Here is a 21,209-nt window from a genome sequence, read left to right on the forward strand (position 1 = left end):
GTCCTTTCAAACCTAAATGATTTTGTGATTTTTCTGCCTACCAGCATTCATCTGCACCATTGTATCTCACACTGGACACTAAAACACTGGCTGGAGAGAATGCCAGACAATGCACCGTGGATGCACTGAAGGAATAACACTCAGAGCCAGACATAGAGATTCCTCTCTGCTTGGAAAGGGAGGAGATGCCACCCTCTTGGAACAAATTGCAGTTCCTGTAGTATAAAACACACCCCTGAGTACAAACAGCACTCTGCCTCCCTTTGCTTTAATTGGCCCTTTGGTGGACTGGTTTAGCCTGCTGCCAAGAGATGATTTATGGAGAGCAATTAGGTGAAACAGAATTAGTTCCTCTCTGTTCTGCTATTTTTCACAGCAGTGCTGGGAGGAAAGCTTTCTTTTGCAGAACATATATTCCCATGTTTATTCCCCATAATTGCATCCATTGTTGATATCTGCAGACTCCTGCTGAGACCAAGTTCCCATTGTGCAAATATATGGATACAGTCCAAATTTGTGAGAAGAGGCAGGCCTGGTGCTCCAAACTTGGCCGTCATTTGACCAAACTTTAGGTTTGCAGAATAGAGTCCAAGTTACTCATGTGAGCTTTTTCCACAGCCATTGAGAAGACCAAAACCTCCAGAAGGTGACTCACTGTGTACTCATCCTTGAGATCCCTCTGGAGATGGCTGTGTCCTTCATTTGCCTCTAGACAGACCCTCATGGGGGGTAGCTCAGGGTAGATGCCCATATCAAATGCACTGAGTCAAGTGAGAGGAATACCAGATAATAGGTTAAGGCAGGTAAAAGGCATTTTAGTGCCAACACAAGCCCAGGGATGTGAAATACCCAAAATATCATACTCAACCATCAGCAAAACCAGGAACTTTATCCACAACACCTCTGTGTGGGGCAAGGCACATTCTCATACACCAGAGTAACATGTTTAGTGGGGAAGGAGACCTTCCTCCTCTAGACCTCCCTAGACACACAGACTGCACACGTGCTGTGTCCCAAGGAGGATAATCATGTATCACCTCAGGAAATTTCTTCCTTTCAGAGTTCAGTTGCAGATGAAAATGTGTGGGCTAAGCTCTACAGGGGCTTGTCCTGCTGCAGGGGAGTGCATGCAGATTTTCTCCTATGCGAACATTCTGGTGTGCAATAAGAAATTTTTTCATGCTGTAGCCTTTCTCCCAGAGGGCAGGGACAGCCTTTCCCTCTCCTCGCCCTGCTGCTTCATGTCATGGCACTGCAGGAAAATTCATGTCTCTGAGATCTCAACCTTGGTCTCAAGGCACTAAAAGTGCACAGGAGAGATGGTGTCTGGGGAGTGTGGGTGGAAAAAAGAGGAACGAGCAGAAAACACTTATAAAATGTCTCAGTTTTTATGAAAATACAATACCTTGCCTAACATATGTTAAGAATCACAGGCTCATCTCTTGAAGGGCAGAAACAAACAAATCTATGTATACCTACATGCTTACCCCACTCCAGAGTTTTACAAGGACTGAGCAGTTTTGCTCTTTTGCCATGAAATCTCCTTTTGGAAGCAGTGGGAGAGCATTTTTCCCCGTAGATGGCTTGTTATTCCTGCCACTTGGTGCTCTCTTCAGATATTCAGGCTCGGAGGGAAATTCAACACGTCCTGTGATGGTCTCTTATGGACAGACACCAGCAGCACAATCCTACTTGCTCAGGGGAGAGGTGAGCAGGACTTGAGCCACTGACCTGGAGCACCTTTGCTCCTTGGTGTGCTGGCTCAGTGGGTAAAAGCAGGGTGTATTTTAACACTCCCTGGAGCAGCAGGTGAACACAGACAGCGAGAGGCTGCGACACCAGCCTGTGCACATTTCCATTTGGGACGCAGTCCCAGCAGACATATTGTGACATTTAAACAATACAAGACAGTACTGATACTTGTCACACTGAGTAATAAAGTCCTTCCTCCAGGATTCCACTGCCTCAGGAGCTGTGGGTCTGCAGCCCACCGGGCTGTCCCAGCAGGGGGATGGAGCAGGTCTGTCCTTGGGCTGTGCAGGCAGTGAGTGAGAGCCTGCCAGCGTGTGAAAGTGCTGCTGGCAGACACGGAGCTGTCAGATCGAATGCAATTAATTCCTAGTGGGACTGCTCTGGACACCATTAGGCTCCTGCAGACTGCAGAGATCTCTCTACAAGCCACATGACCAGGCAAGATTTCAAGGTGACAGCATGACAGCATGAGTGATGCACAAGCTGAGCACCATTTTCCTCTGGGTACCATCATTCAGTGCCTGTTCCTGAGACATAAGGAGTTTTATCCATTACCTTCAGCCATGGGAGCAAAGCACTCAGGGAGTGTGAACACCAGTGCAATTGCAGCTGCCCACAGGCACTGCCCTCCTGCCAAGACACTGCTCATGCCATGACACCAAGAGAGGGGGCCAGATGGGCATTGTGCAGAAGAAGCAGTGCTCTGGCAGAGGGTGAGCATCCTCTGCCAAGAGCAGAGGCTCAGGCACACTTACTGCTAACAGGAACAGAGTAATTTATTTTTTTTTTTTATAGAGTAATTTTTTTCTCTAGAAGAGACCCTTATTCACTTTCCAGCATAATTCATGGGATAGAAGGTGACACAAAGGCTTGATGTAGGAAACTATGGTTTCCATTTCTTGGCCTCCTTGCTTAGTATCATGCTATAGCTCTGGCTTTCATCCTCTGCTGTTCAGCATTTGGCACGTGCTTTTTCTGAGTCACACTTATGTAATTCTTTCCCCATTAACATCAGGTAGACTGGTCATTCAGGATATCAAGTTGGTTATTCAAATGACAGCAACTTAAAGTCTTTCATAACCCTGTTGTCATTACACTTCCTGCCCTGTCAACAGTTTAACATTGGAGGATTTATCCATAGCCTTTGGCCTGACTGATCCCATGTCCTCCAGTGCTTGTTACCTGCTGGCTAAGCCCCTTTAATGTCATCTGACCTTCTCTAAGGACTGGTTTAGGCTAGAATATTTCATTTTTGTACTCCAGACTCTTTAGGTCTCCCTAAACCAGGACAGTGTTTGAGAGATACAACTGGTTTTGTCTAGGTCTCTATATTGTTCTCCTTATATTTGCAAAGGTTTAAGGGGAGATGTTTTATGGACTGAGGTACCACCTGTGAAACTCAGCAGCTAACTGTCCTTCCTCCTCCAGATCTGTATGAAGTTACATAAAACATCTTTGTTCTGTCTCTGAGATTAGTCTCATTTCATACTGCTTGGCATCCTCTGATCCTGGCCTTGATTTGAATCCAAATGCCACAGTCACAGTCACATGAAACCACGCTGTTTCTGATACTTTCCATTACTTTGCCTCAGTGCAGTGCATGGACTTTTGCCCAGTAGCCTGGCAGGCTTCACATATGCTCCTGCAGACATCTTTGCTAACTGGGGACATCTTCTATTGCTCCAACAACAGCAGAGACCAGCTAAAATTAAGCCCAGCTTGGGGCTGTTTTTTTAAGGAAATGTGTGTTGTCTTCTGGAAGTAAAGTAATACTTTCTCTGGAGAAGACATAGCTTGCTACAGAGGGGCTGGAGTATCCTCCTCTCCTTCATTTCCAGGCAGAAGTGAAGCAGAGGGAAGGAAGATGAGAAAGGACAGCTTTAGGGGTTCTGATCTGAGGACTGGACAACCCTACAAAATGTTGTGGACAACCTAGTGAAAAAGGCTAGACAGCAATGAGTAAAAGGGTACAGAAAATCAAAGGGAGGGTGTTTAAGAAGTGCCCTTTAAAAATCTTGCAGATTAAGCAGAAAAGAAATACCTTTGAGGAATTGCAGGATATCAAAATCTCATTCAAGGGAGGATCCTAAAATAACAGTGAATGTAAGAAGTCTGGTTGCTTTCACTGTGCTGTGCAAAAGCAGTAGCTTCTCCTAAAGAGGCATCAGTCTCAGAGGTGGTCTTAGGATTCATGTGTGCTCACACCACCTGAGCTTTGCTGTCACTGCCCACTGCTGTGGCTGGCTGAGAGATGCTGGTGTGGCCCAGCCACGCTGCAGGGCTGAGGGCAGGGGGCACTGAGCTGTCACCATGGGTGGCTCCCCCACCACAGCCCGCCTTGCCCAGCTTGCCCTGACGCTGACAGCACTGCAGTGCCAGGAGGCAGCTCTGCTCTGCATGCTCCCTTTTTGCTCGGCCCCTCTGATGGGCTGCCACCCCTTTTACACACCCAGAAATGTGAAACATCTTTTTGTATGCTTGGGTAAGTAAGGACAACATTATCTGTGCTGGCAGCTGAAATATCATCATTAGACAGCCATCTAAGTGCTTTACCCAGCGAAACAGCACAGCTTTCTGAGCTGTTGTTCCAGGCTTTTGTCAGAGCTAAGCACACAATGCTGCATTAATTCATCACTTTGGGGGAGCGGCAGCTTTGCAAACAAAAGAGGGCTTTTAAGATTATTTTTATTCTTTTTCTTAAGACTGTGAAACACCAAGTGGCAGTATGGGAGAGGAGCCAAGTTGCAGTATGTCTTCAGCTCCCTGAGTCAGAGGCAGTCCCTAAGGGACCTCAGCTTTTCCTCTTTTCCTGGGACTAACAGAATAGCTGCAAGAGCACTCTTTTTTTTTTTTTTTTTTTTTTTAATGACAGGAGTTATGGTTTTCAAAGGCTTTCATCAGGGTATGTTGCCAGAAGGCAATGTTAATCCTTTTTTCATCATGAATATTCTGGGCTCAGTAATAGTGTTGCTCTGATTTATCCCTCAAGCAGTAAGCTGAATTGTTATTTCACGTTTTTACAGTTAAAACAGAAAAAGTAGAAAAAGAAGGAAAAGTAAAAATAAAAATGAACCCAAAACTGCAGCATGTAAGCCTTTGCTTAAGAAACATCCAGCAAAAACAAAAGAGCAGAAGTTGTGATCTGCCTGGAGATTGACTTTTGCCGCTCTATTGAAACCCCAGAAACTTTAAGTTATGAGCTCTTTCATTATTTCCTGTAGAAAAAAAAATAAATTACCGAATACAAATTTAACTTTCCCCTCCTCTTGCTTCCAGAATTACTGGTTTACCAAAAGGCAGTACGGTAATAGCATTTCCAGATGTCCCTGGCCGAGACAGCCGCGCCGGGAGCGGCGATGTGGCGGAGCCTCCGCACGGCGGCAGCTTCGGCTAAGGAGACGGGAAGGGAAGGGAAGGGAAGGGAAGGGAAGGGAAGGGAAGGGAAGGGAAGGGAAGGGAAGGGAAGGGAAGGGAAGGGAAGGGAAGGGAAGGGAAGGGAAGGGAAGGGAAGGGAAGGGAAGGGAAGGGAAGGGAAGGGAAGGGAAGGGAAGGGAAGGGAAGGGAAGGGAAGGGAAGGGAAGGGAAGGGAAGGGAAGGGAAGGGAAGGGAAGGGAAGGGAAGGGAAGGGAAGGGAAGGGAAGGGAAGGGAAGGGAAGAGTCCAGCATAGCCAAACACTCATTAGTTGTGCACCCCTCAAATTAACGCCAACCTGACAGCCCTGCCCTCATCTCGGGTCGCAAAAGGGTCTTTAGACTATGTTTGGAGCACTGAAAATTGCTGAGCGGGAGCTGCTGCAGCTCCAGAAGATGGAAGAGTCCCATAATGCCTGCAGTGAGGAAGGAGCCAGTCTGTTTCTCACTAGTGAACTGCACAAACTGCATATCATTAGAAACAGCCCTCGAGTGAGGCAGGAGACCACCACAGACAGTCTGCTCAGAGGAACACCACACAGTGTCCAAAATTGCGGAGTCTTGCTGGTTGCAACTATTTGCCCGTCCAGGCAGAGGAGCAGGAGGAAGGGTGGAGGTATTTTGAGAGAGGCTTGGCAAAAGATAAAGGGGAACCTAAGTTTGTGCAGGCAGCATGGATATCCCATCTTCTAAAGGTCTTTCTCTAGGAGACAACAACTATTGTTCATAGTGCCCTGTGGACAATTTGGCTGGGGTACAAAAATTACAACCAGACTTTCAAAACCTCAGTAGTGGCAGAAAAGATCAGCCACCAGAGATATCACTTAGGAGATCCCCGGGGAGTAAATCACTACTGATCTTATTGCAGCATACTTGCAATACTGAGGGCAGCCAGATGTTTGGTGCTGGAGGCTTTTGGAGTGAATTTTGTGGCATTTCCCAGACAGTGGTCACCTGGCTGCTTCCCTTGTTCAACTTGGGTAATAGCTTGAAGACCTCAGTGGCTGACCCAGCTGGCAAATATTGGCACAATGGAAAATCCCTCCCTGACACAAAGGCATCTGCCAGACTTCTGATAACAAAGCTGGCACCAGCTCTTTCAGGCAGGCATTTTGCTGTGCTGGTGCTGCCATCCCTGCTGCTCTGCCTTATCCACAGGACTGTATGAAGATAGAGCGAGATCAAAAAGGTAAACACACTGGGCTGGGAGTAGAGAAACCTGGCTGTTTGTCCTTGAGATGGTGCCAACCTGTTGCATGACTGGAGGTGATTCATGTCACCTTTTTGTGCCCACTTTCACTCTCAGGACAGGCTGCTCTGTCCTGGCTGCTTTGGTCTGGGATTTTCTCTTGCTCCTCACAGGCACAGCCTGTGCCAGAGGAAAGGACCCAAATCAATTATGTGTTGCTGATGTAACTGTTAGACTGAAAAGTATTTTAAGATCCTCAGGAAAGGAGGTTTCCTCTGCCCACACACAGAGTGGGCCCACTGTCATGCCTCTGTGTGCATGTGCAAGCTGTGCACAGACCATTCTGAAAACTGCAACTTTCACTGGGACAGATAAAAAAAATAGGGCTACAAAAATTCGAAGCCGTCTTTACTCTCAGGCCATGCAAACACAAGCTGTGACAAACCAAATGAAATTTTAGGCTGATTGTACCAGTGTTAATACAAGTTTCCCTGGGAAGCTGGAAGAGATGGCAAGATGGTGATGCTCTCTCCTCCAGCAGGGAGGATCTGTGGCACTGCCAGGGTGAGGGCATGCCAGGCAGCTGGCCCAGCCAGGGCACCTCTCACATGGAGAGGGAGCACCGTGCCACACCAGCCCTTCCACCTGAGTCACCTCTCAGGCTGCCCACTCATCATGTGCATTTTGGCATCTTCCAGGCAGACACGCTGTTTTCCTCCACCCCAGCACAGGAACGGCACACGTGATCCTTGGGGTTTATGGGAGCCAAGTTACCAAGTTTTCCATTGCTCCTTGCTGTGAGAACCCATGGCAGAAGCAGGATAATCCCTCTCTTTCATCATCTGTACTTTGAATGTTATTATTGAAAAGCATTTTTGCAATCCTCTTTACACAAAAAATTGGGCAAGCTGAGTACATCTCTCATGCTCATCAGAAGCTTTCACAGAAAAGTGAGAGGGGCAGAGGTCAGGCATACAGAGAAAACACAGGAAAAATCACATGCAAACCTATTCCTGTTTTATTAAAACAGCTAAAAAAATATTACTTTGCACTCCCTTTCCCCACTAGAGACAGCAAAAATAAATAAAATCAGGCCCATGGCAGCTTGCCACAATTCTCACAGACTGGGAGGAAAATTGGTTTTCCAAAGTTTAGAAACTTTCCAGAGTGGTACTCCTTTCCTACTTATTCACTCTGGAAAAAGTCACTAAATACTCTGTCTGCAGCCGAAGTTAGAACAGAGCCCATAGGTGTGGCAGGGGACAGAGAAACATTTTAGACCCCAATGCAGTAACTCTGCCACAGTTTGTGCATGTACCCTGATTAAAAGAGAAAAAACCTGAAACACAGCTAATTAGTATGAAGAGCCTAGCCACAGTTTTTGAAAATCATTAATATTTTCCATGGTTTATGTTGATTTTGAAGAGTTATCAGCATGTTCCTAAATGCTCAGTGCACAGTAACAATGGTGAGGCTGAGGGTCGGGTTTGCTGAGTGTGTTGTTTCTTTAGTGTAGCACTACTGAAAGAGTATTTTCAGTCTGTGCTGCAAAATGAGCCAGCATAAGCTGGCCTCCGCTCAGACATCTCTATTTCCACAGCAAGTTGAAGACAGTCCCTTGGAGAGAAGCATGAGAGATGCTGGATCAAGCAAAATTCATGACAGCTATCTGTCTGGGGGTTTCCCGAGTTAGCAATCTCATCTGGACCATTATGTTCTGCAGAGGCCAATGGCCATACCCTCTGTTAATTCATTTAATTGCTCTTTGTACCAAGACCTTTGGTCTCTGCAGCATCCTGTGGCAGTGTCTCCCACAGTTCCAGCATGCCAAAGGGTTCCTCCTTTATATCTGCAGACTGATAATTTTACTGGAAATGCACTGATTCTGGCAATATTACAAAAGAGTGATTCAAGACTTTCTGTTCACCTTTAGCATTTTATACTTCCCATACCAGTGGATTCTCTACCTAATTGGAATGTCTTGGTCTCTGTAGGCACTCTACTGCTCCACAAAGCTTTTTTCCTGGCTGTCTCACAATCAATCATTCTTCCATTCCATCCCCACAACTGACTGCCACACCTGGGGTGACCTCTGCAGCAGCTGATGAAGCAATAGTCCCCAGTCTTCCTTTTGTCAGGTGCTCCCACACAGGCATTCTCTTTTGCCTTTCCTCCTGGTCCTTTTCCCAGGACTTTCCCTTGTTAAGACTCCAGGCTGTGTTTCCTTACCAAAACTGAGAGAGGGAACATTGTGAATGTTGATGGGATGTAGATGTTCACTATTAACCATGTCAACTTGCAGGCTGCATAAACAAACTGTTTGTGGCCTGTTTCTCACTCAAGGCTTTTAGGCTTAATAAGAGAAACCCTCCAATTTAGTAATGAGTTATATATGCCATGTACATGCTATTATGTCTTAATTAGTCATGCATATATTAATTCCTATGTATGTCAGACGTGCCAACTCAGGTTAGGAAGATGTCATGTGAAGGTCTGTGGTCTGAGCTTGTGAGCAGAGTAATTTATTATCCCTCCTCCAGGTCTGCTGCCCCACAGGAGACAAGAGCATCATCACAGGAGTACATCTGGCCCTTTTGAGTTCAGGTCTCGGAGCAAAATTCGGGAAAGCTGGAAAACAAACAGAATGAAACAGAATAAAATATTTACTATTGTCTCCACACAAAGTGCTGAATTTTATACAGCTTTTCCCAGAACAATTCAGATCAATGAAAACACTTTTTGACAAAGTGGAGACACAATGTTCTTCTGCAAAAGAAGAGCTGCCTGGTCGATCAGTCAAAACTTTAGCTTGGACAAAAACATTTTCCCATTCAAGGCTGGATTACATGCTGCTGTCTATAGGGTTAGTGTTCTTTTGCCAGGGTTTAAATTTCTGAAGCTTTTTGGGCAGTATTTGCATGAAGAAGTGCTGGAGCACCATCACCAAGAATTTTTTTGTGGGGCAGGGGAGAGCTTCCACATTAGCACTTCACAGCAGTGAGGCTGACCAGGAGATCTGATCCCTGGGATGGCTGCAAGGAATGCCATAACTGCAGCACCAGTGTTTTTCCACCCCTCTTTGCTCCCTCTCAGCAGCTACCATGAATAACAAGCAGGAAAAACAGAGGCAGGTTTTGAAGAGAAATGAGGGCACTGGTGGGGGGGAGGGGGCGGGCCCAGCTTATGCAAGAGTGGGTATAAGAGGGGGAGCCGAGTGCCCCTCCAAAATCCGAGAGCGGGGCAGAAGGAGAGCGCACACCTCACCGCTGAACAACAGGTTTGAGAGCTCTGTGTTTCTTTGTGCCTTTGCTGTGGCTGCTGCAGCGAGAAATTCATTAGAAAATGTGTGGGCCACAGGCTTTTTTTGGGTGGGGGATGCTTGTAGAGCAGCCTTGCTTTCACCTTCTTGGGTTCCTTGCTGCCAGAAAGCTTTTTGCGCAAATTTGGCCCAGTGCAAGTTCTCTGGCACCACTCTCTTTGAGGGGCAAAATCCTTGGATGCCAGACCTGAAGGGCAGGATAGAGACTCTGCTTTTTAAAGTCGAAGCTCTATCTTTAAGAACACTCCCATTCCTAAAACCATGGCAACCCAACAAAAAAAGCCTGACAACAGAGTCCACATATAGTAAATGGAATAATGCTCATGCACTCCTGCTTAAAAATGTCTCGGAAGTAAAATTAAAGACTAAATGTAGTTAAATACTACTAGGATAAAACATGTTGCAGGTGTGGCAGGATATGTTCTTTGTAATCTGAAACCTTCTCCTTTAGAAGAATGTGTTAAAAGATAAAAGACAAAGATCTAAGAAGTGTGCTGGTGTGTGATGCATCTTAATAGGGAAATATTAATTGAGTGAGCAAGCACAAGTGACTGGCAAATGAGGGGGGGAGCTGTATCTGAGCTTTGCAGTAGTGCATGAACAGAAGGTGAAATGGTGAAATCAGAGGTTCTTCCTCATTACTGGGGCCAGCCCAATTCCCAGTGGCCCAAAGCAAGAGGAGGACTGTGGTGAAAACAGCACATTGAACATTTCCTGGTGAAACTTCTTTTTCTGGAGAAAGCTGGGTATTTTAATGGGATTACTTTACTGATGTGGGGGCAAGGGTGGGGGGCAAAAGATAGACTTCTGTGTTCCTCAGAGACACTGACCATTTTTTTATTGACAGAAAACAATAGAGCTGAGTGCACAAACACCAAAAGACACCCAAGGATCAACTTGGCTGGAAACCCCAAGAACATTCAACTAAACTGAACTTTCTTTATGTGGCAGAGCCCCCAGACTCACATGCTAGATTTGTTGTTTAGGTGACTCCTGCTCCTTTGCTTCTTCAGGGCAGCATCCCCTGCAGCCAGGGCTGCCTGTTTAGGCCTGGTACTTACAGTACAAGGAGACCAACAGCTGCAGCATGGCTTGGTCATGACCTTCAGGGGAGCTGGAAGCAGGAGATAGCCAAACAACAACATTGTCTGGATGCTACAGAACAAAGAAAGGCAGAATGATCTAAGGAAAAAAAGTACAGTGGGTGAGGGGGCTTGTGATTTCCATTTTCAGTGTTTATTGTCCACAGCAAACATGTAAGTCTGACAGCTGTACTGTAAGTTATTAACATCACTTGTAGCATATTAGCCAAAGCTAGTAATTATTTTTAATAAGGATACTTTTCAGAGTTTTATGGAATACAAGGTGCCCTTCCATGAAACATCTTTCGTTTGTGTGTCCTCGATAGAGAGAGTACTGGGATGGGTTTTCTTTTTACCTGTGCTCCAGCCTCATCTAGAGGGATGCAGCAGACCAGCTCTAGCTCATAGGCTCAGCATGGTCTGGCCATTTGTGTGCTCTGCTGGTGCTGGCTTAGTGCCTCAGGGGGACCCACATGGGGGGTGTGCAGGAGATACAAATTTGGGCAGTGCTCACATCCCACCTGCAGCCCACTGGCCTCTGAGGGACCAGCTGGCTCCCCTGCTCTGCCTGTGGGAAGGAGTCTCCAGGGTGGAGGGAAAAGAAGGGGGACCTGAAACCTAACTTGATCTCTTAGCATTTAGCTGAGCAATATGCATTTTTCATCCTCCTCCCTTTGCCTGTATTCTTTACTCAGCTAGAAGCTGTCTGGAGATGGTACAAATGCTTAGGAATTGTGCTGTGGGCAGATGCTTCCTCACCTGAGATGTTCAGGCAGCAAGAGGACAAAACACCTTGAATGTTTCAAGCTGTTTGTTTAAGCCTTCAGTGCATGTTATACAAGCCTGGGCTCAGAACCACTTTTGGCCTTCATTATAGTGAAGGTAATCAGATTGTTTAAATGAAAAGCAGGACTGCAGAGACAGAAATTTCTCATCTCTTTGGCGTTAGGCACTTGGCATACAGCCCTTGGGCTGGCAGGACTCAGCTGTCCCTGTCTCCACCTTCATCTCTACCAGCTCCAGCTGCCCAGGCACAACATCCCCCTCTCAACATGCAGCTGGGTACTGCAGTCCAAATCATGCCTGACTGGCTCTCTAAAATCAAAGCACAGATGATAAATCAGCCCTAGTCCTGTTAGAGCCATGGGATTTTAATTACTAAGAATAAAGGGCACTGAACATGACCCAGTCTAACCAATTGCATTTATCCCTACCTTGATTCACTGTTTACGTGCTTAAATAGGAAGAAGGGGCACATCAAAATTGAAAGATTGTTTCAAAAGCAGCACAAAGATCTGCAAATCCCAACCCCTTTTCCCAAACAAGACTTGAGAGGCTGACACTGGGATGGATGAAGTCTTTGTGATCCAGCTCTGGCCATCTCCCCTATCGGGTTTTCATCTTCTCCATTTCAACACTTCTTGTTCAAGAGGAGAAAGAACAAAGCCTTGACATTCTGAACAGTTCAAGAGGAAAAGAAGGGGTAAAAATTGAGAGCTTAATCACTTTATTCTGCAGTAGCATACATGTCTCACATACTGGTGGGTCCCCAGGCTGCAAGTAGAGATTAAAGGCAATTTATCTGTGAAGTCAAAAATCTGATCACTGTGCAACAAATCCAAAAATCCAACTGTACAACAAATATAAGCACAAAGAAATCTGCATTCCTTTCAGTCTGGCAAAAATGAGGTCTTTCCTATGATCAGTTATTCTGTGTAGCAAAAAGGCCTGTGTCTGCCTTGGTAAATGTGTAACTGCAGGCTACACAGGTGTGCTGGGTCTGGCTAAAGGTTGTGTATCCATCCCTCCCTGGAACTTTCTATGCAGCCGGTGTTGAGCGGGGCTCAGGTCTCATTGGCCCGGGGTAAGTTCTGTCAGCCCCGGGCTGTGATGTAAAGCAGCTTTGCGCAATGCCCGCAGCAGCCGCCCAGAAAGGGCAGAATTCCACCGCAGCCCCACCGCCCCGGGGGAGAGGTGTGTGAGGAGCTCGCCCGAGGGACAGCAGCTTGGAGGGGCAGCAAAGGGGCGACACCCCCAGGACAGAGGCGAGTACCCGCTCTTACTGCATTTGCTTTGAATGCTGCTTCTCCAGCTCAGGTGTTGATGCTTTCCCAAAGAGCTTGGGGCTCTCTTCTTTAGCCAAACAAACCACGCTGACTTTCCACAGATGGGGCTTAGGGTAAGTGCTTGGCAGTGAGAGCTGCTCCTCTTGTTCTGCTCATGGAACAAAAGCTGAACAGAGCTGGGAGCTCAGGCATGCCAGAGAGAAGTGACCACTGGGTGCCAACGGTGCCTAATGGCACAGCCTGCCTGGGTGGCACAGGGTCACCCTCCCTGCTGTGCAGGAAAGATTAAGTAATGCCTCTGAAGAATTGTATGATGGAGAGAACACTGTGGGAAGGGAATTCCTTCTAATTTGTGGCTTTTTGGTTCATTTTCCTGAGCATGTCAATGTGAAAAAAATACATTGAGGAGTCTAGAAATCCACTAGCAGAGTAGCTGGGCTAACTGTGCAAGTGAAGCTGGGAAGACACTTTCCAAGATAATTTTTTAGTCAGTCCCAAGCAGTGAATATGCTCTGTCATGCATGTCACATCCTACCAGTGGGGTTGGGGAGGTGAAGAAGAGCCAGGAGCAGAGGGGACAGCAGCACGGCTGTGCTGCCCATACAGTAATTCAGAGGATGAGGTGGGAGATAATGGGGAAGAACAATCCTTGAGTGAAGGCACAGGGACAGAAATCTACAACAGATCCTCCTCTGCATGCCTCTGGGGACTAAATAATTTCAGGCCTGGCATTCAGTAGGAAGACAGACAACCTGAGTGACCATCACAAGAACATAAACTTCATTTGCAAACCCAGCTGTTAGATAGGAGCCTGCAGCCTGGGAATGGAGATATCCATGTTAGCAGGCAGACATACTTGGCAAGGTATGTCTAGTTACCAAGCACATCTCAGTTTTTGCAGAGTGGTGGTACTACAAACTGGGATATCATTAGGCAGGAAATACTTGGGGACTCCTCAGGGGAAAGAATATGGTTATACATTGTGAATTAGGCTGGGAAGGGACCAGGTCTTGAATAGCTGGATTTAAACACAAGCACTTTCACCCTGTGTAAAGTGTTGGTGAGACAGACAATGCTCTGTCCTCTCAAAAGGCTCAGGCTACCAGAATTACAATACCTGACGGACTGGTGTGACTCAAAAAGCCTTGGAGGAAGAAAGCAGAGAGTAGGGCTTGGGTACAGGCAAGGCTGATAGCATTTTGCCCATCCAATGAGCTCTGCAGAACTTGAAACGGATGAAAGAGGGTGAACAAAGGTACAATAAACAAGGAATTACTACTAAAATAAAAATACAGCTCTGAAAAACAGCATTTTGGCTGATGATATGTGTTACAGATGCATAATTTTCAACACATTTCAACGTGGATTTCAAATACACAGATAAACAGTCATATATTAGAAATCCAAGAAAGGTGCAGCAGAGCTATTAGTTACCAAAAAAGTTTGATATAAGAGAGAATCCTAAAAATATAAAATTTGTCAGTGGGTATAATTTGTCTCTGTGTGTGTGTGTATGTCCATGACATTCTCAATGCCATTGCATTCTTTGTGCTAAAACCCAGTGACATCCACATAAAGTAAAATTCTCTGCTTCTTGTCAGGAAAAACAAGAGCAGCAAGTGGTCTTTTACCTCAGGAGAAGACTGCCTGCACAGCTGAGTAAAACTCAGCCTAGCCGTTCTAACTCTGTATTCAGACAGAGAAGGTGCAATGAAAAATGTTTTCAGTGTGAGCACATTTGTATAAGGGAGCCTGGAGTGTGTTTGCCTCAAAGCTAGAATGAATGTTTGCACTGGGCTATGAAAACATAACGTGCTCAGCTAGTGCCAAGTATTTTGCTGACTAGACATCCATTACTGACCAGACATACATTCTGTGTTTGGACCTTAAGAGAACTGGTTTCCAAACCTACTCCCTGCACAACAGCAGGCACATTGCTTAGCCTGTCTGTGTGTCAGCAAGGCTCAGTGCAGCAGTTTGCTGAGATGGCTCTGACCAGCTCCCAGAACAAATGTTGTTGCATTTGTTGCCAAACAAGGCTTTGCAGAAATAGCATGCTCTAGTTTGGGGCATAACCAGCATCCACTACCATTCCCATGATAAATCCTTAGAGTACTGCAGTGGGTAATGGAGTCACATCTGTGCCCCCATTTCCCACCTGCTGCCATTGAAACTGGTGTCTGTCTCATCCGAGGCTTTCTGGCGGCAGAGTCAGACCAAACACCACTAAATACTAAAATCTCCACCTTTGTAACTCCAACACAGCACTAGCACCTCACCCTGTGATTAAGAGAAACTGTACTTGAAACAGACTGACCACTCTCCTTTCCTCCTAATTTTTCCTTTCAGCAGACACGGTGGAGGCAATTTTCCAACATGAATCTGGTAGCGGATCTTCTCTGCTTGTTGGCTTGCCTTACTCTGGTGACGTGTGACCGGGTCTACGTCCACCCTTTCAATTTGTTTTCTTTCAATGAGAGTGACTGTGAAAAGCTGGAAAAATTGGTTCAGGAGGGAAAGACTGTTGTCCCTGTCTCCATTGAGTCCCAAACCACACCCGAATATGAAGGTGGCGTGAATGACAACGAGTTGGAAGCCCCAAGCCTCAGCACCTGGGGGGAGAAGGAGCGGAGCTACCTGAGTGACTTGGTGTACGTCCTGGGCATGCGGTTTTACAGCGCGCTGCAGGAAGTGCAGAGGGGCCAAAATGTGCTCCTGTCCCCAACCAGCCTCTACAGCTCCTTGGTGTCATTCTACCTGGGGGCCTCAAACCAGACAGCACTTGATTTGCAGAGTTTGCTGGGATTTGTCCCCCCCTCTGGAAACCCTGACTGCACTTCCACGGCAGTCGGAAGCAATTTCCTCTCCAGCCTGAGGACGATCGAGAGGCTTGTGAAGAGCGGGGACGAGGAGCTGCTCTTTTCCAAGACACTGAGCTTGTTCTGTGCCCCTGGCATAGCCCTCTTCCAGCTGTTCATGGAGCGCTTGCTGCCCAGTGCTGATGCATTCTACGCCCGAGCTGTTGACTTTGCCAATCCAGGCGAGGCAGTGAAACAAATCAATGCCTTTGTGGAGGCCAAGGGCGAGGGCCAGAGCGAGGCCTTGCTGGCAGACGTGGACCCATCCGCCCAGCTGCTCTTTGCCGTGGACGCCCGCCTGGCAGGTACGAGGCAGAACTGCTCCTCTGGGGAACAGGCTGGGGAAGGACAGCAGGACACAAACCCTGCTCCTGGGAAGGAACAAGGTCAGGCCTGGCCCGTGGGGAAAGGGAAGGGCTCAGAAGAAAGGCTGGACCTCTGCTCCCCACCACTGTGCCAGGGATCCTGCCTGCGCTCTGCCATGAGCCAGCAAGGGTGACGGGGAGTGAGGAGGAGGCAGATGGCCTCCAAGAAATTCTCCTTGTTCAGGAAAGGTGTGGAAAGGTGCATAAGAAAGACTTGTGCAGCATTTCTTGCTGCAAAGGGGCTGAAAGTCATGAGGGGCCTCCAGCAAGATTGATCAGGGTGTAGCTTTAAAGAAAGCCAAAGGAACTGGGGGATGTAGGGCAGAGGTACAGATACAAAAAAGGTTAAAAAGTACAATGGACATGACTCCTCTAGTGGCTATTAAACACAGAAGCCTGGAGGCAACATCTGGCTCAGGAAGCACCTGAACATCAGTTACGGAAGCAGGGCACTTATACAAACTTAGAATGAGGCAATCCCTTCATTGCCAAGGGTCATTCTGTGCTGCTGTCCCAGAAATCCCCCTGCACTACAACTGAGCCTCCTCTTCTGAGTGTAGCTGCTTTCCTAGATCCTCCTGACTGAATGCAGTATCAAAGCTGCACACTTCAGACAGCTTGCCTACTTAGGAATGTATTTCAGAACACTTGCAGTGAGCCCCAAGCTCCTGAGTGGAGCTCTGCTGCTAAAGGTGGAGTTGTGGTGCTCAGGAAGCCTTTTTGTGCCTCCATCTTCCCACCTCAAAACTGGATATCGGGTTTTCTTTGCCTTTCATGGCTGCTGTCATTCTCTCAGTGAGCTGTGGGCATCATCTTTCTCTTCATTGTAAGATCTAGCATAGATATGATACTACAAAAGTTATTGTGTTACACACTTGGGCATGGTGACAAAAGCAGTTTCCTTTAGTAGAATCATTTTTCCTCTTCTTCTGTATTGGAGACTTGTAATTTATATAAGCTTAGAAACACATGTTCAAGGGTTTGCCTCACTGGGTCAGTTCTACTACCTTCTCTCTCAGAAGGTGCATTTGAAATGTTACAGTCCCCACACATGGGATGGACAAAATTGGCTCAAGAACAAATGAATTACACAAACAATTACCTTCTAATAAACAGTTTAGCGTTTGGTTTGCCATTTGGTTGTGAAGGTGCATCCATGATAGCTGATGCTGCCACACTCCACATCTGTCCCTATAGCTGCAGAAAGGATAAAGTACCTTTTTTTTCTCTGAAACATGTTACAAAAGCTCTGAGATGCTATTAGCAGCCATAGCACTGATAAAGTGACAGAAATACATACAAAACAGCAGCTAAATGTTCCAGTGGTCTCAAGTGCTGTTCACTTGCACACAGTTTTCTTCACATTTGCAGACTTGCTGCCAAGCAGGGCCTGCCATTTAGAATTCAATGCAGAACATCAGCTGCAAGTTTCACTGAGGGCCGTAGTTTCTTTAGTGTTGAACAGGATTGTCTGCCCAGCTGGGCACAGCATTGATCTGTGGGAGTGAGCAGATAACAAGTCGAAATGCTAAGCTGCACAGAAGTAGTGCAAGGTGAGAGCAAGGCCTCTCATAGTTGTGAACTGGGAAAGAAATTTATTTTAAGGTCTAGTTAGTGTTTGAGCATGTCCTTTTTAACCTCCTTGGCTCAACCAACACCTCAGTGCTGTGCTTACAACCTTCCTCACTGCTTTGGTTTGTAAGATGGTGAAGGGTGAGACCTCAGGGAGAGCTTGTGCTGCCTTCCCTCTCCTGAGCCCACCTGGCTGCCTGAGAGTGCTCCTGCAGCACGGGCTGGCCCTGATGGATGTGCTTCCAAACATGCCATCAGTGCACTCGAGGGACAGAGAGGAAACCAAGCTGACCCTCTGCACAGGCCTGTGAGCCCCTAGGGACCATGTGGCAGCTTGGGAGGAAGCAGGCAGCCAAGCAAGCAGAAACACTTTCCTGTCCCCAGGAAAGGCCCCAAAGCCAACAGAAACACAGCAGCTTTAGTCACAGTCCTGGAGGTCATGGCCCCTGTGCTGTGAGCTTGATGCCACCAGAAGGCAGATTAAAAGGGGGAGACATATGACTGCAGTAGCTAAATGTGATTTTATACATGCAGTCCTTCTCTAAGGCACAGGGTGTTCTGAAAAAGCCCAGCTAAGGGGCAGAGGGGAGGAGGGAAGGAAGAGAAGAATCAATTTCTGTTTTCTTGATCTGTTTTTCAGCGAATGTTAAGCAAGCCTTCCCGCTCAAAGAGCCTCAGGAGTTCTGGGTGGATTCAGACACGAAGGTTTTTGTCCCTATGCTGTCCATCACGGGGACATTCAGGTACCAAACCGACGCCAGCGGCGCTTTTTCTGCGGTGGAGGTTCCCCTCAGCCGGACGGCGCTGCTGGTGCTGCTGCAGCCCGTCGGTGGCAGCGACCTGGAGCACCTGGAGTCCCAGGAGAGCTTGCAGACCTCAGCCTGGCTCCAGCACCTGGCCCCAAGGTAGGGAAGGGGCTGGGGCTGGGCACCCTCCCATGGAAGGCATGGATGGCAAGGGGTGAGCCACACGGGCCTGCCCCTCACCTGGGGCAGGTGCTGCCAGGGAGGCTGTACTGCTGTGCACAAAGAGAAACTCCTGCACAGCCAGGGGCTCACTTCAAAGGAGCTCCACTTCACGGGATCAGCTTTTTATCTGGGGGTATTTCAAGGCAACAAGCATCCCACCCATGAAGTGGGATCATCTGGGGTTTAGCAGCAGACCCTGGGTGAAGTCTGGGTGAGTTCACACTTGGAAACATTAAGAGGCACCCACTGTGTTTGTACCCACACACTGAGCACTTGTTGCAGTTGTCTTCACATGCCCATGCCCCAGGACTGCCCAACCACGACGCTCTCACAGTGAACAATCACTCACTTGCCTCTTTCTCTCCCTCTCTCTGCAGAGAAATTAAATTAAAGCTGCCAGCATTAACACTAGAAGACAGCTCGGATCTACAGGAGCTTCTTGCAGATATGAAAATGCCTGCACTGCTGGGGAAGGGGGCAGACTTCAGTAAGATAAGCAATGCCAGTCTAACAGTTGGAAAGGTACAGTACACATCACTGGCATTAAAAAAAGGTTTCCTGCACATTTCAGCCTCCTAAACTGAATAAATTTAACTAGAACTAAGCAGTCAGAGCCATGTAGGGGACATGCTTAGTAGGGGACTGAGTATTACATACAGTGTTATGTTTTTGATTTAGTAGGAGAATAATGCTGATAACACAAGAGTTTTAGTTGTTGGCAAGTCGTGGGAGGAATGAGTGAGCAGCTCAGCTGCTGGCTGGGGTCAAACCATGACACAAGGGTAACAGCATGACAGCCCAGCCCAATGTAAGAGCAGTTATCCAGCTTTTGCACGTTATGGACAAGTACTCCCAACATCTTTTTTAAACATCTATGGATACAATGTGTTTCATCATTTACTCAGACTCTCATTTGTCCCATCACGATTGTGCTCTGATGACTCCAGAGTTACTCATATGTTTTTCCTTACAGGTAATAAATAAAGCCTTTTTCAAACTGGCCAGTGATGGAACAGATCAGCCAGAAGACCCTGCAGCACAGAAGGAAGATGGGGAGTACCTGGATGTAACACTGAATAAGCCATTCCTTTTTGCTGTTTTTGAAAAGCAGTCAAGGGCAATGCTTTTTCTTGGCAGAGTAGTAAACCCTCTGCATGAGGATTAAATGCAAACACAGAGGATAAGAAAGGAGTGGAATGATGCACATTTCCCATCACCTTTTTCTTATTCATCAGATATTTTAGTGATGATGTTGAGTGCTCTACTTAGCTTTGAGATGAAGCTGTCAGTGTTCAAAATACAGCTTTTTGAAAGCTAACACCTTGCAACATTTCATCCTCGTTCATCTGTTTCATGTGAGGTGACTCACATCCTTCCTCCAGCTTCCATTTTACTTTATCTCTTTTGCTCCTAGTTCCCTTTTTGGATGCAGTGGGGCAGGGCAGTGTTTCGATGCAAAGCATCAACTTGAAAAAACAGATAAGCAGCTTTTACTATAGTATTTTTATTTACTATAGAAAAGGACATATTCATTCTTTAAAAAGCTTTTTTAATTGTATAGTCAGTTTTGCAAGAGAGACTCCCTTTTACATTACACTGAAGATTATCCACAGGGATTTCTAGCTTCATCAGCAACATTTCCCTCTAAAATGCTGCCAACAGCACAGGCAGGCTCCACTTGTCCCACTGAGACAAGATTTTTCTGCTTTGGAAGCAAAAACATGCTTAGAGGAAGTTCATTCTTTCTGCAGCCCAGATGGATGTGTTCACTTCTTAACTCTATGGAAATGCTAAAAATAGGGTTTGGTAGTATTAATGAACTGTGATGGATAAATTCTCAGAGCCCGACAGAATTATCTCTGATGTTTTTAGGAAAAAGATCCCACAAGGTCTACTTTTGCAACACAGTTCCATTTACTGGATTGCTTTATAACCTGTGAGGCATTTCTTACAGCCTTGTAGCAAACATTACTGGTTAGAGTCCAATTCTGTAAACTTTAACATATCCAAACCATATGTTCTTTAAAAATAGCTTTAATGGCAATAATATATATTAGTATAAATAGCGGATGTGGTGCTGCTACTTGTGAATAAAATTATTTCAGCAGTCCAGTCCAACTCTTTAACAGTCATAAAAATTTGAAACATTAAAGTGAAACATGAGAGTATTAGATGACTCTTTGAAGTGAGGAACTGGGAGACAAACCTTGGTACTAAGGAAAGCCTGGAACAAGGATTTCCACCTCTCATCTCTAGGTTTATTGTTAGCACTAATGGCACTTAAAAATAACTGCAAATCTCTTTGGCAGATCATGCAAGACGTATCCTACAGCGCACAGCAGCTCATTACCATCCACAGTGGCCCAAATTGTGTCTAAGTAAATCCACTAATGCCAGCAGCTTGGTGTCAGTGATATGGATATGTGACACATCCCTGTAGCTTCATGGAAAATAAATAAAATAACCCCCAAGAATGCTAGGATACAGCATCCATGTATTTATCCATTTATACTGTATGGACTCCAGATGCTCTAACATCTAAATACTGTACTTGTATTATATACAGAAGTGATTAAGTATGAACATGCAGAGGTAGAAAGATGTAAATAAACTCACTTCCAAGTTTC

At 46.4% G+C, this 21,209-nt stretch overlaps 1 protein-coding gene across 2 annotated transcripts; it reads left to right on the forward strand.

The window, feature by feature from the left end:
• The first annotated feature begins 9,563 nt into the window (after nt 1-9,563).
• AGT (angiotensinogen) lies at nt 9,564-21,209 on the forward strand. 2 transcript variants are annotated; one of them, XM_058020819.1, is made up of 5 exons: nt 9,564-9,629; nt 15,169-15,982; nt 18,255-18,519; nt 18,960-19,104; nt 19,556-21,209. In XM_058020819.1, the coding sequence occupies exons 2-5, from the start codon at nt 15,196-15,198 to the stop codon at nt 19,745-19,747; spliced, it is 1,389 nt and encodes a 462-aa protein (XP_057876802.1). In that variant the 5' UTR covers nt 9,564-9,629; nt 15,169-15,195; the 3' UTR covers nt 19,748-21,209. The 2 variants fall into 2 exon arrangements, with proteins under 2 accessions (XP_057876802.1, XP_057876803.1); XM_058020820.1 differs by having other exon boundaries at nt 9,573-9,629; nt 15,172-15,982.

The sequence above is a fragment of the Melospiza georgiana genome, chromosome 3, assembly GCF_028018845.1.
Source record: "Melospiza georgiana isolate bMelGeo1 chromosome 3, bMelGeo1.pri, whole genome shotgun sequence".
NCBI lineage: Eukaryota > Metazoa > Chordata > Aves > Passeriformes > Passerellidae > Melospiza > Melospiza georgiana.

Excerpts from the sequence above, each read along its gene's own strand:
- AGT (XM_058020819.1), top strand. The coding sequence starts at position 15,196 with ATGAATCTGGTAGCGGATCTTCTCTGCTTGTTGGCTTGCCTTACTCTG. Across the intron at positions 15,983-18,254 it reads CGTGGACGCCCGCCTGGCAG|CGAATGTTAAGCAAGCCTTC; the intron begins GTACGAGGCAGA and ends TCTGTTTTTCAG. Across the intron at positions 19,105-19,555 it reads CCAGTCTAACAGTTGGAAAG|GTAATAAATAAAGCCTTTTT; the intron begins GTACAGTACACA and ends TTTTCCTTACAG.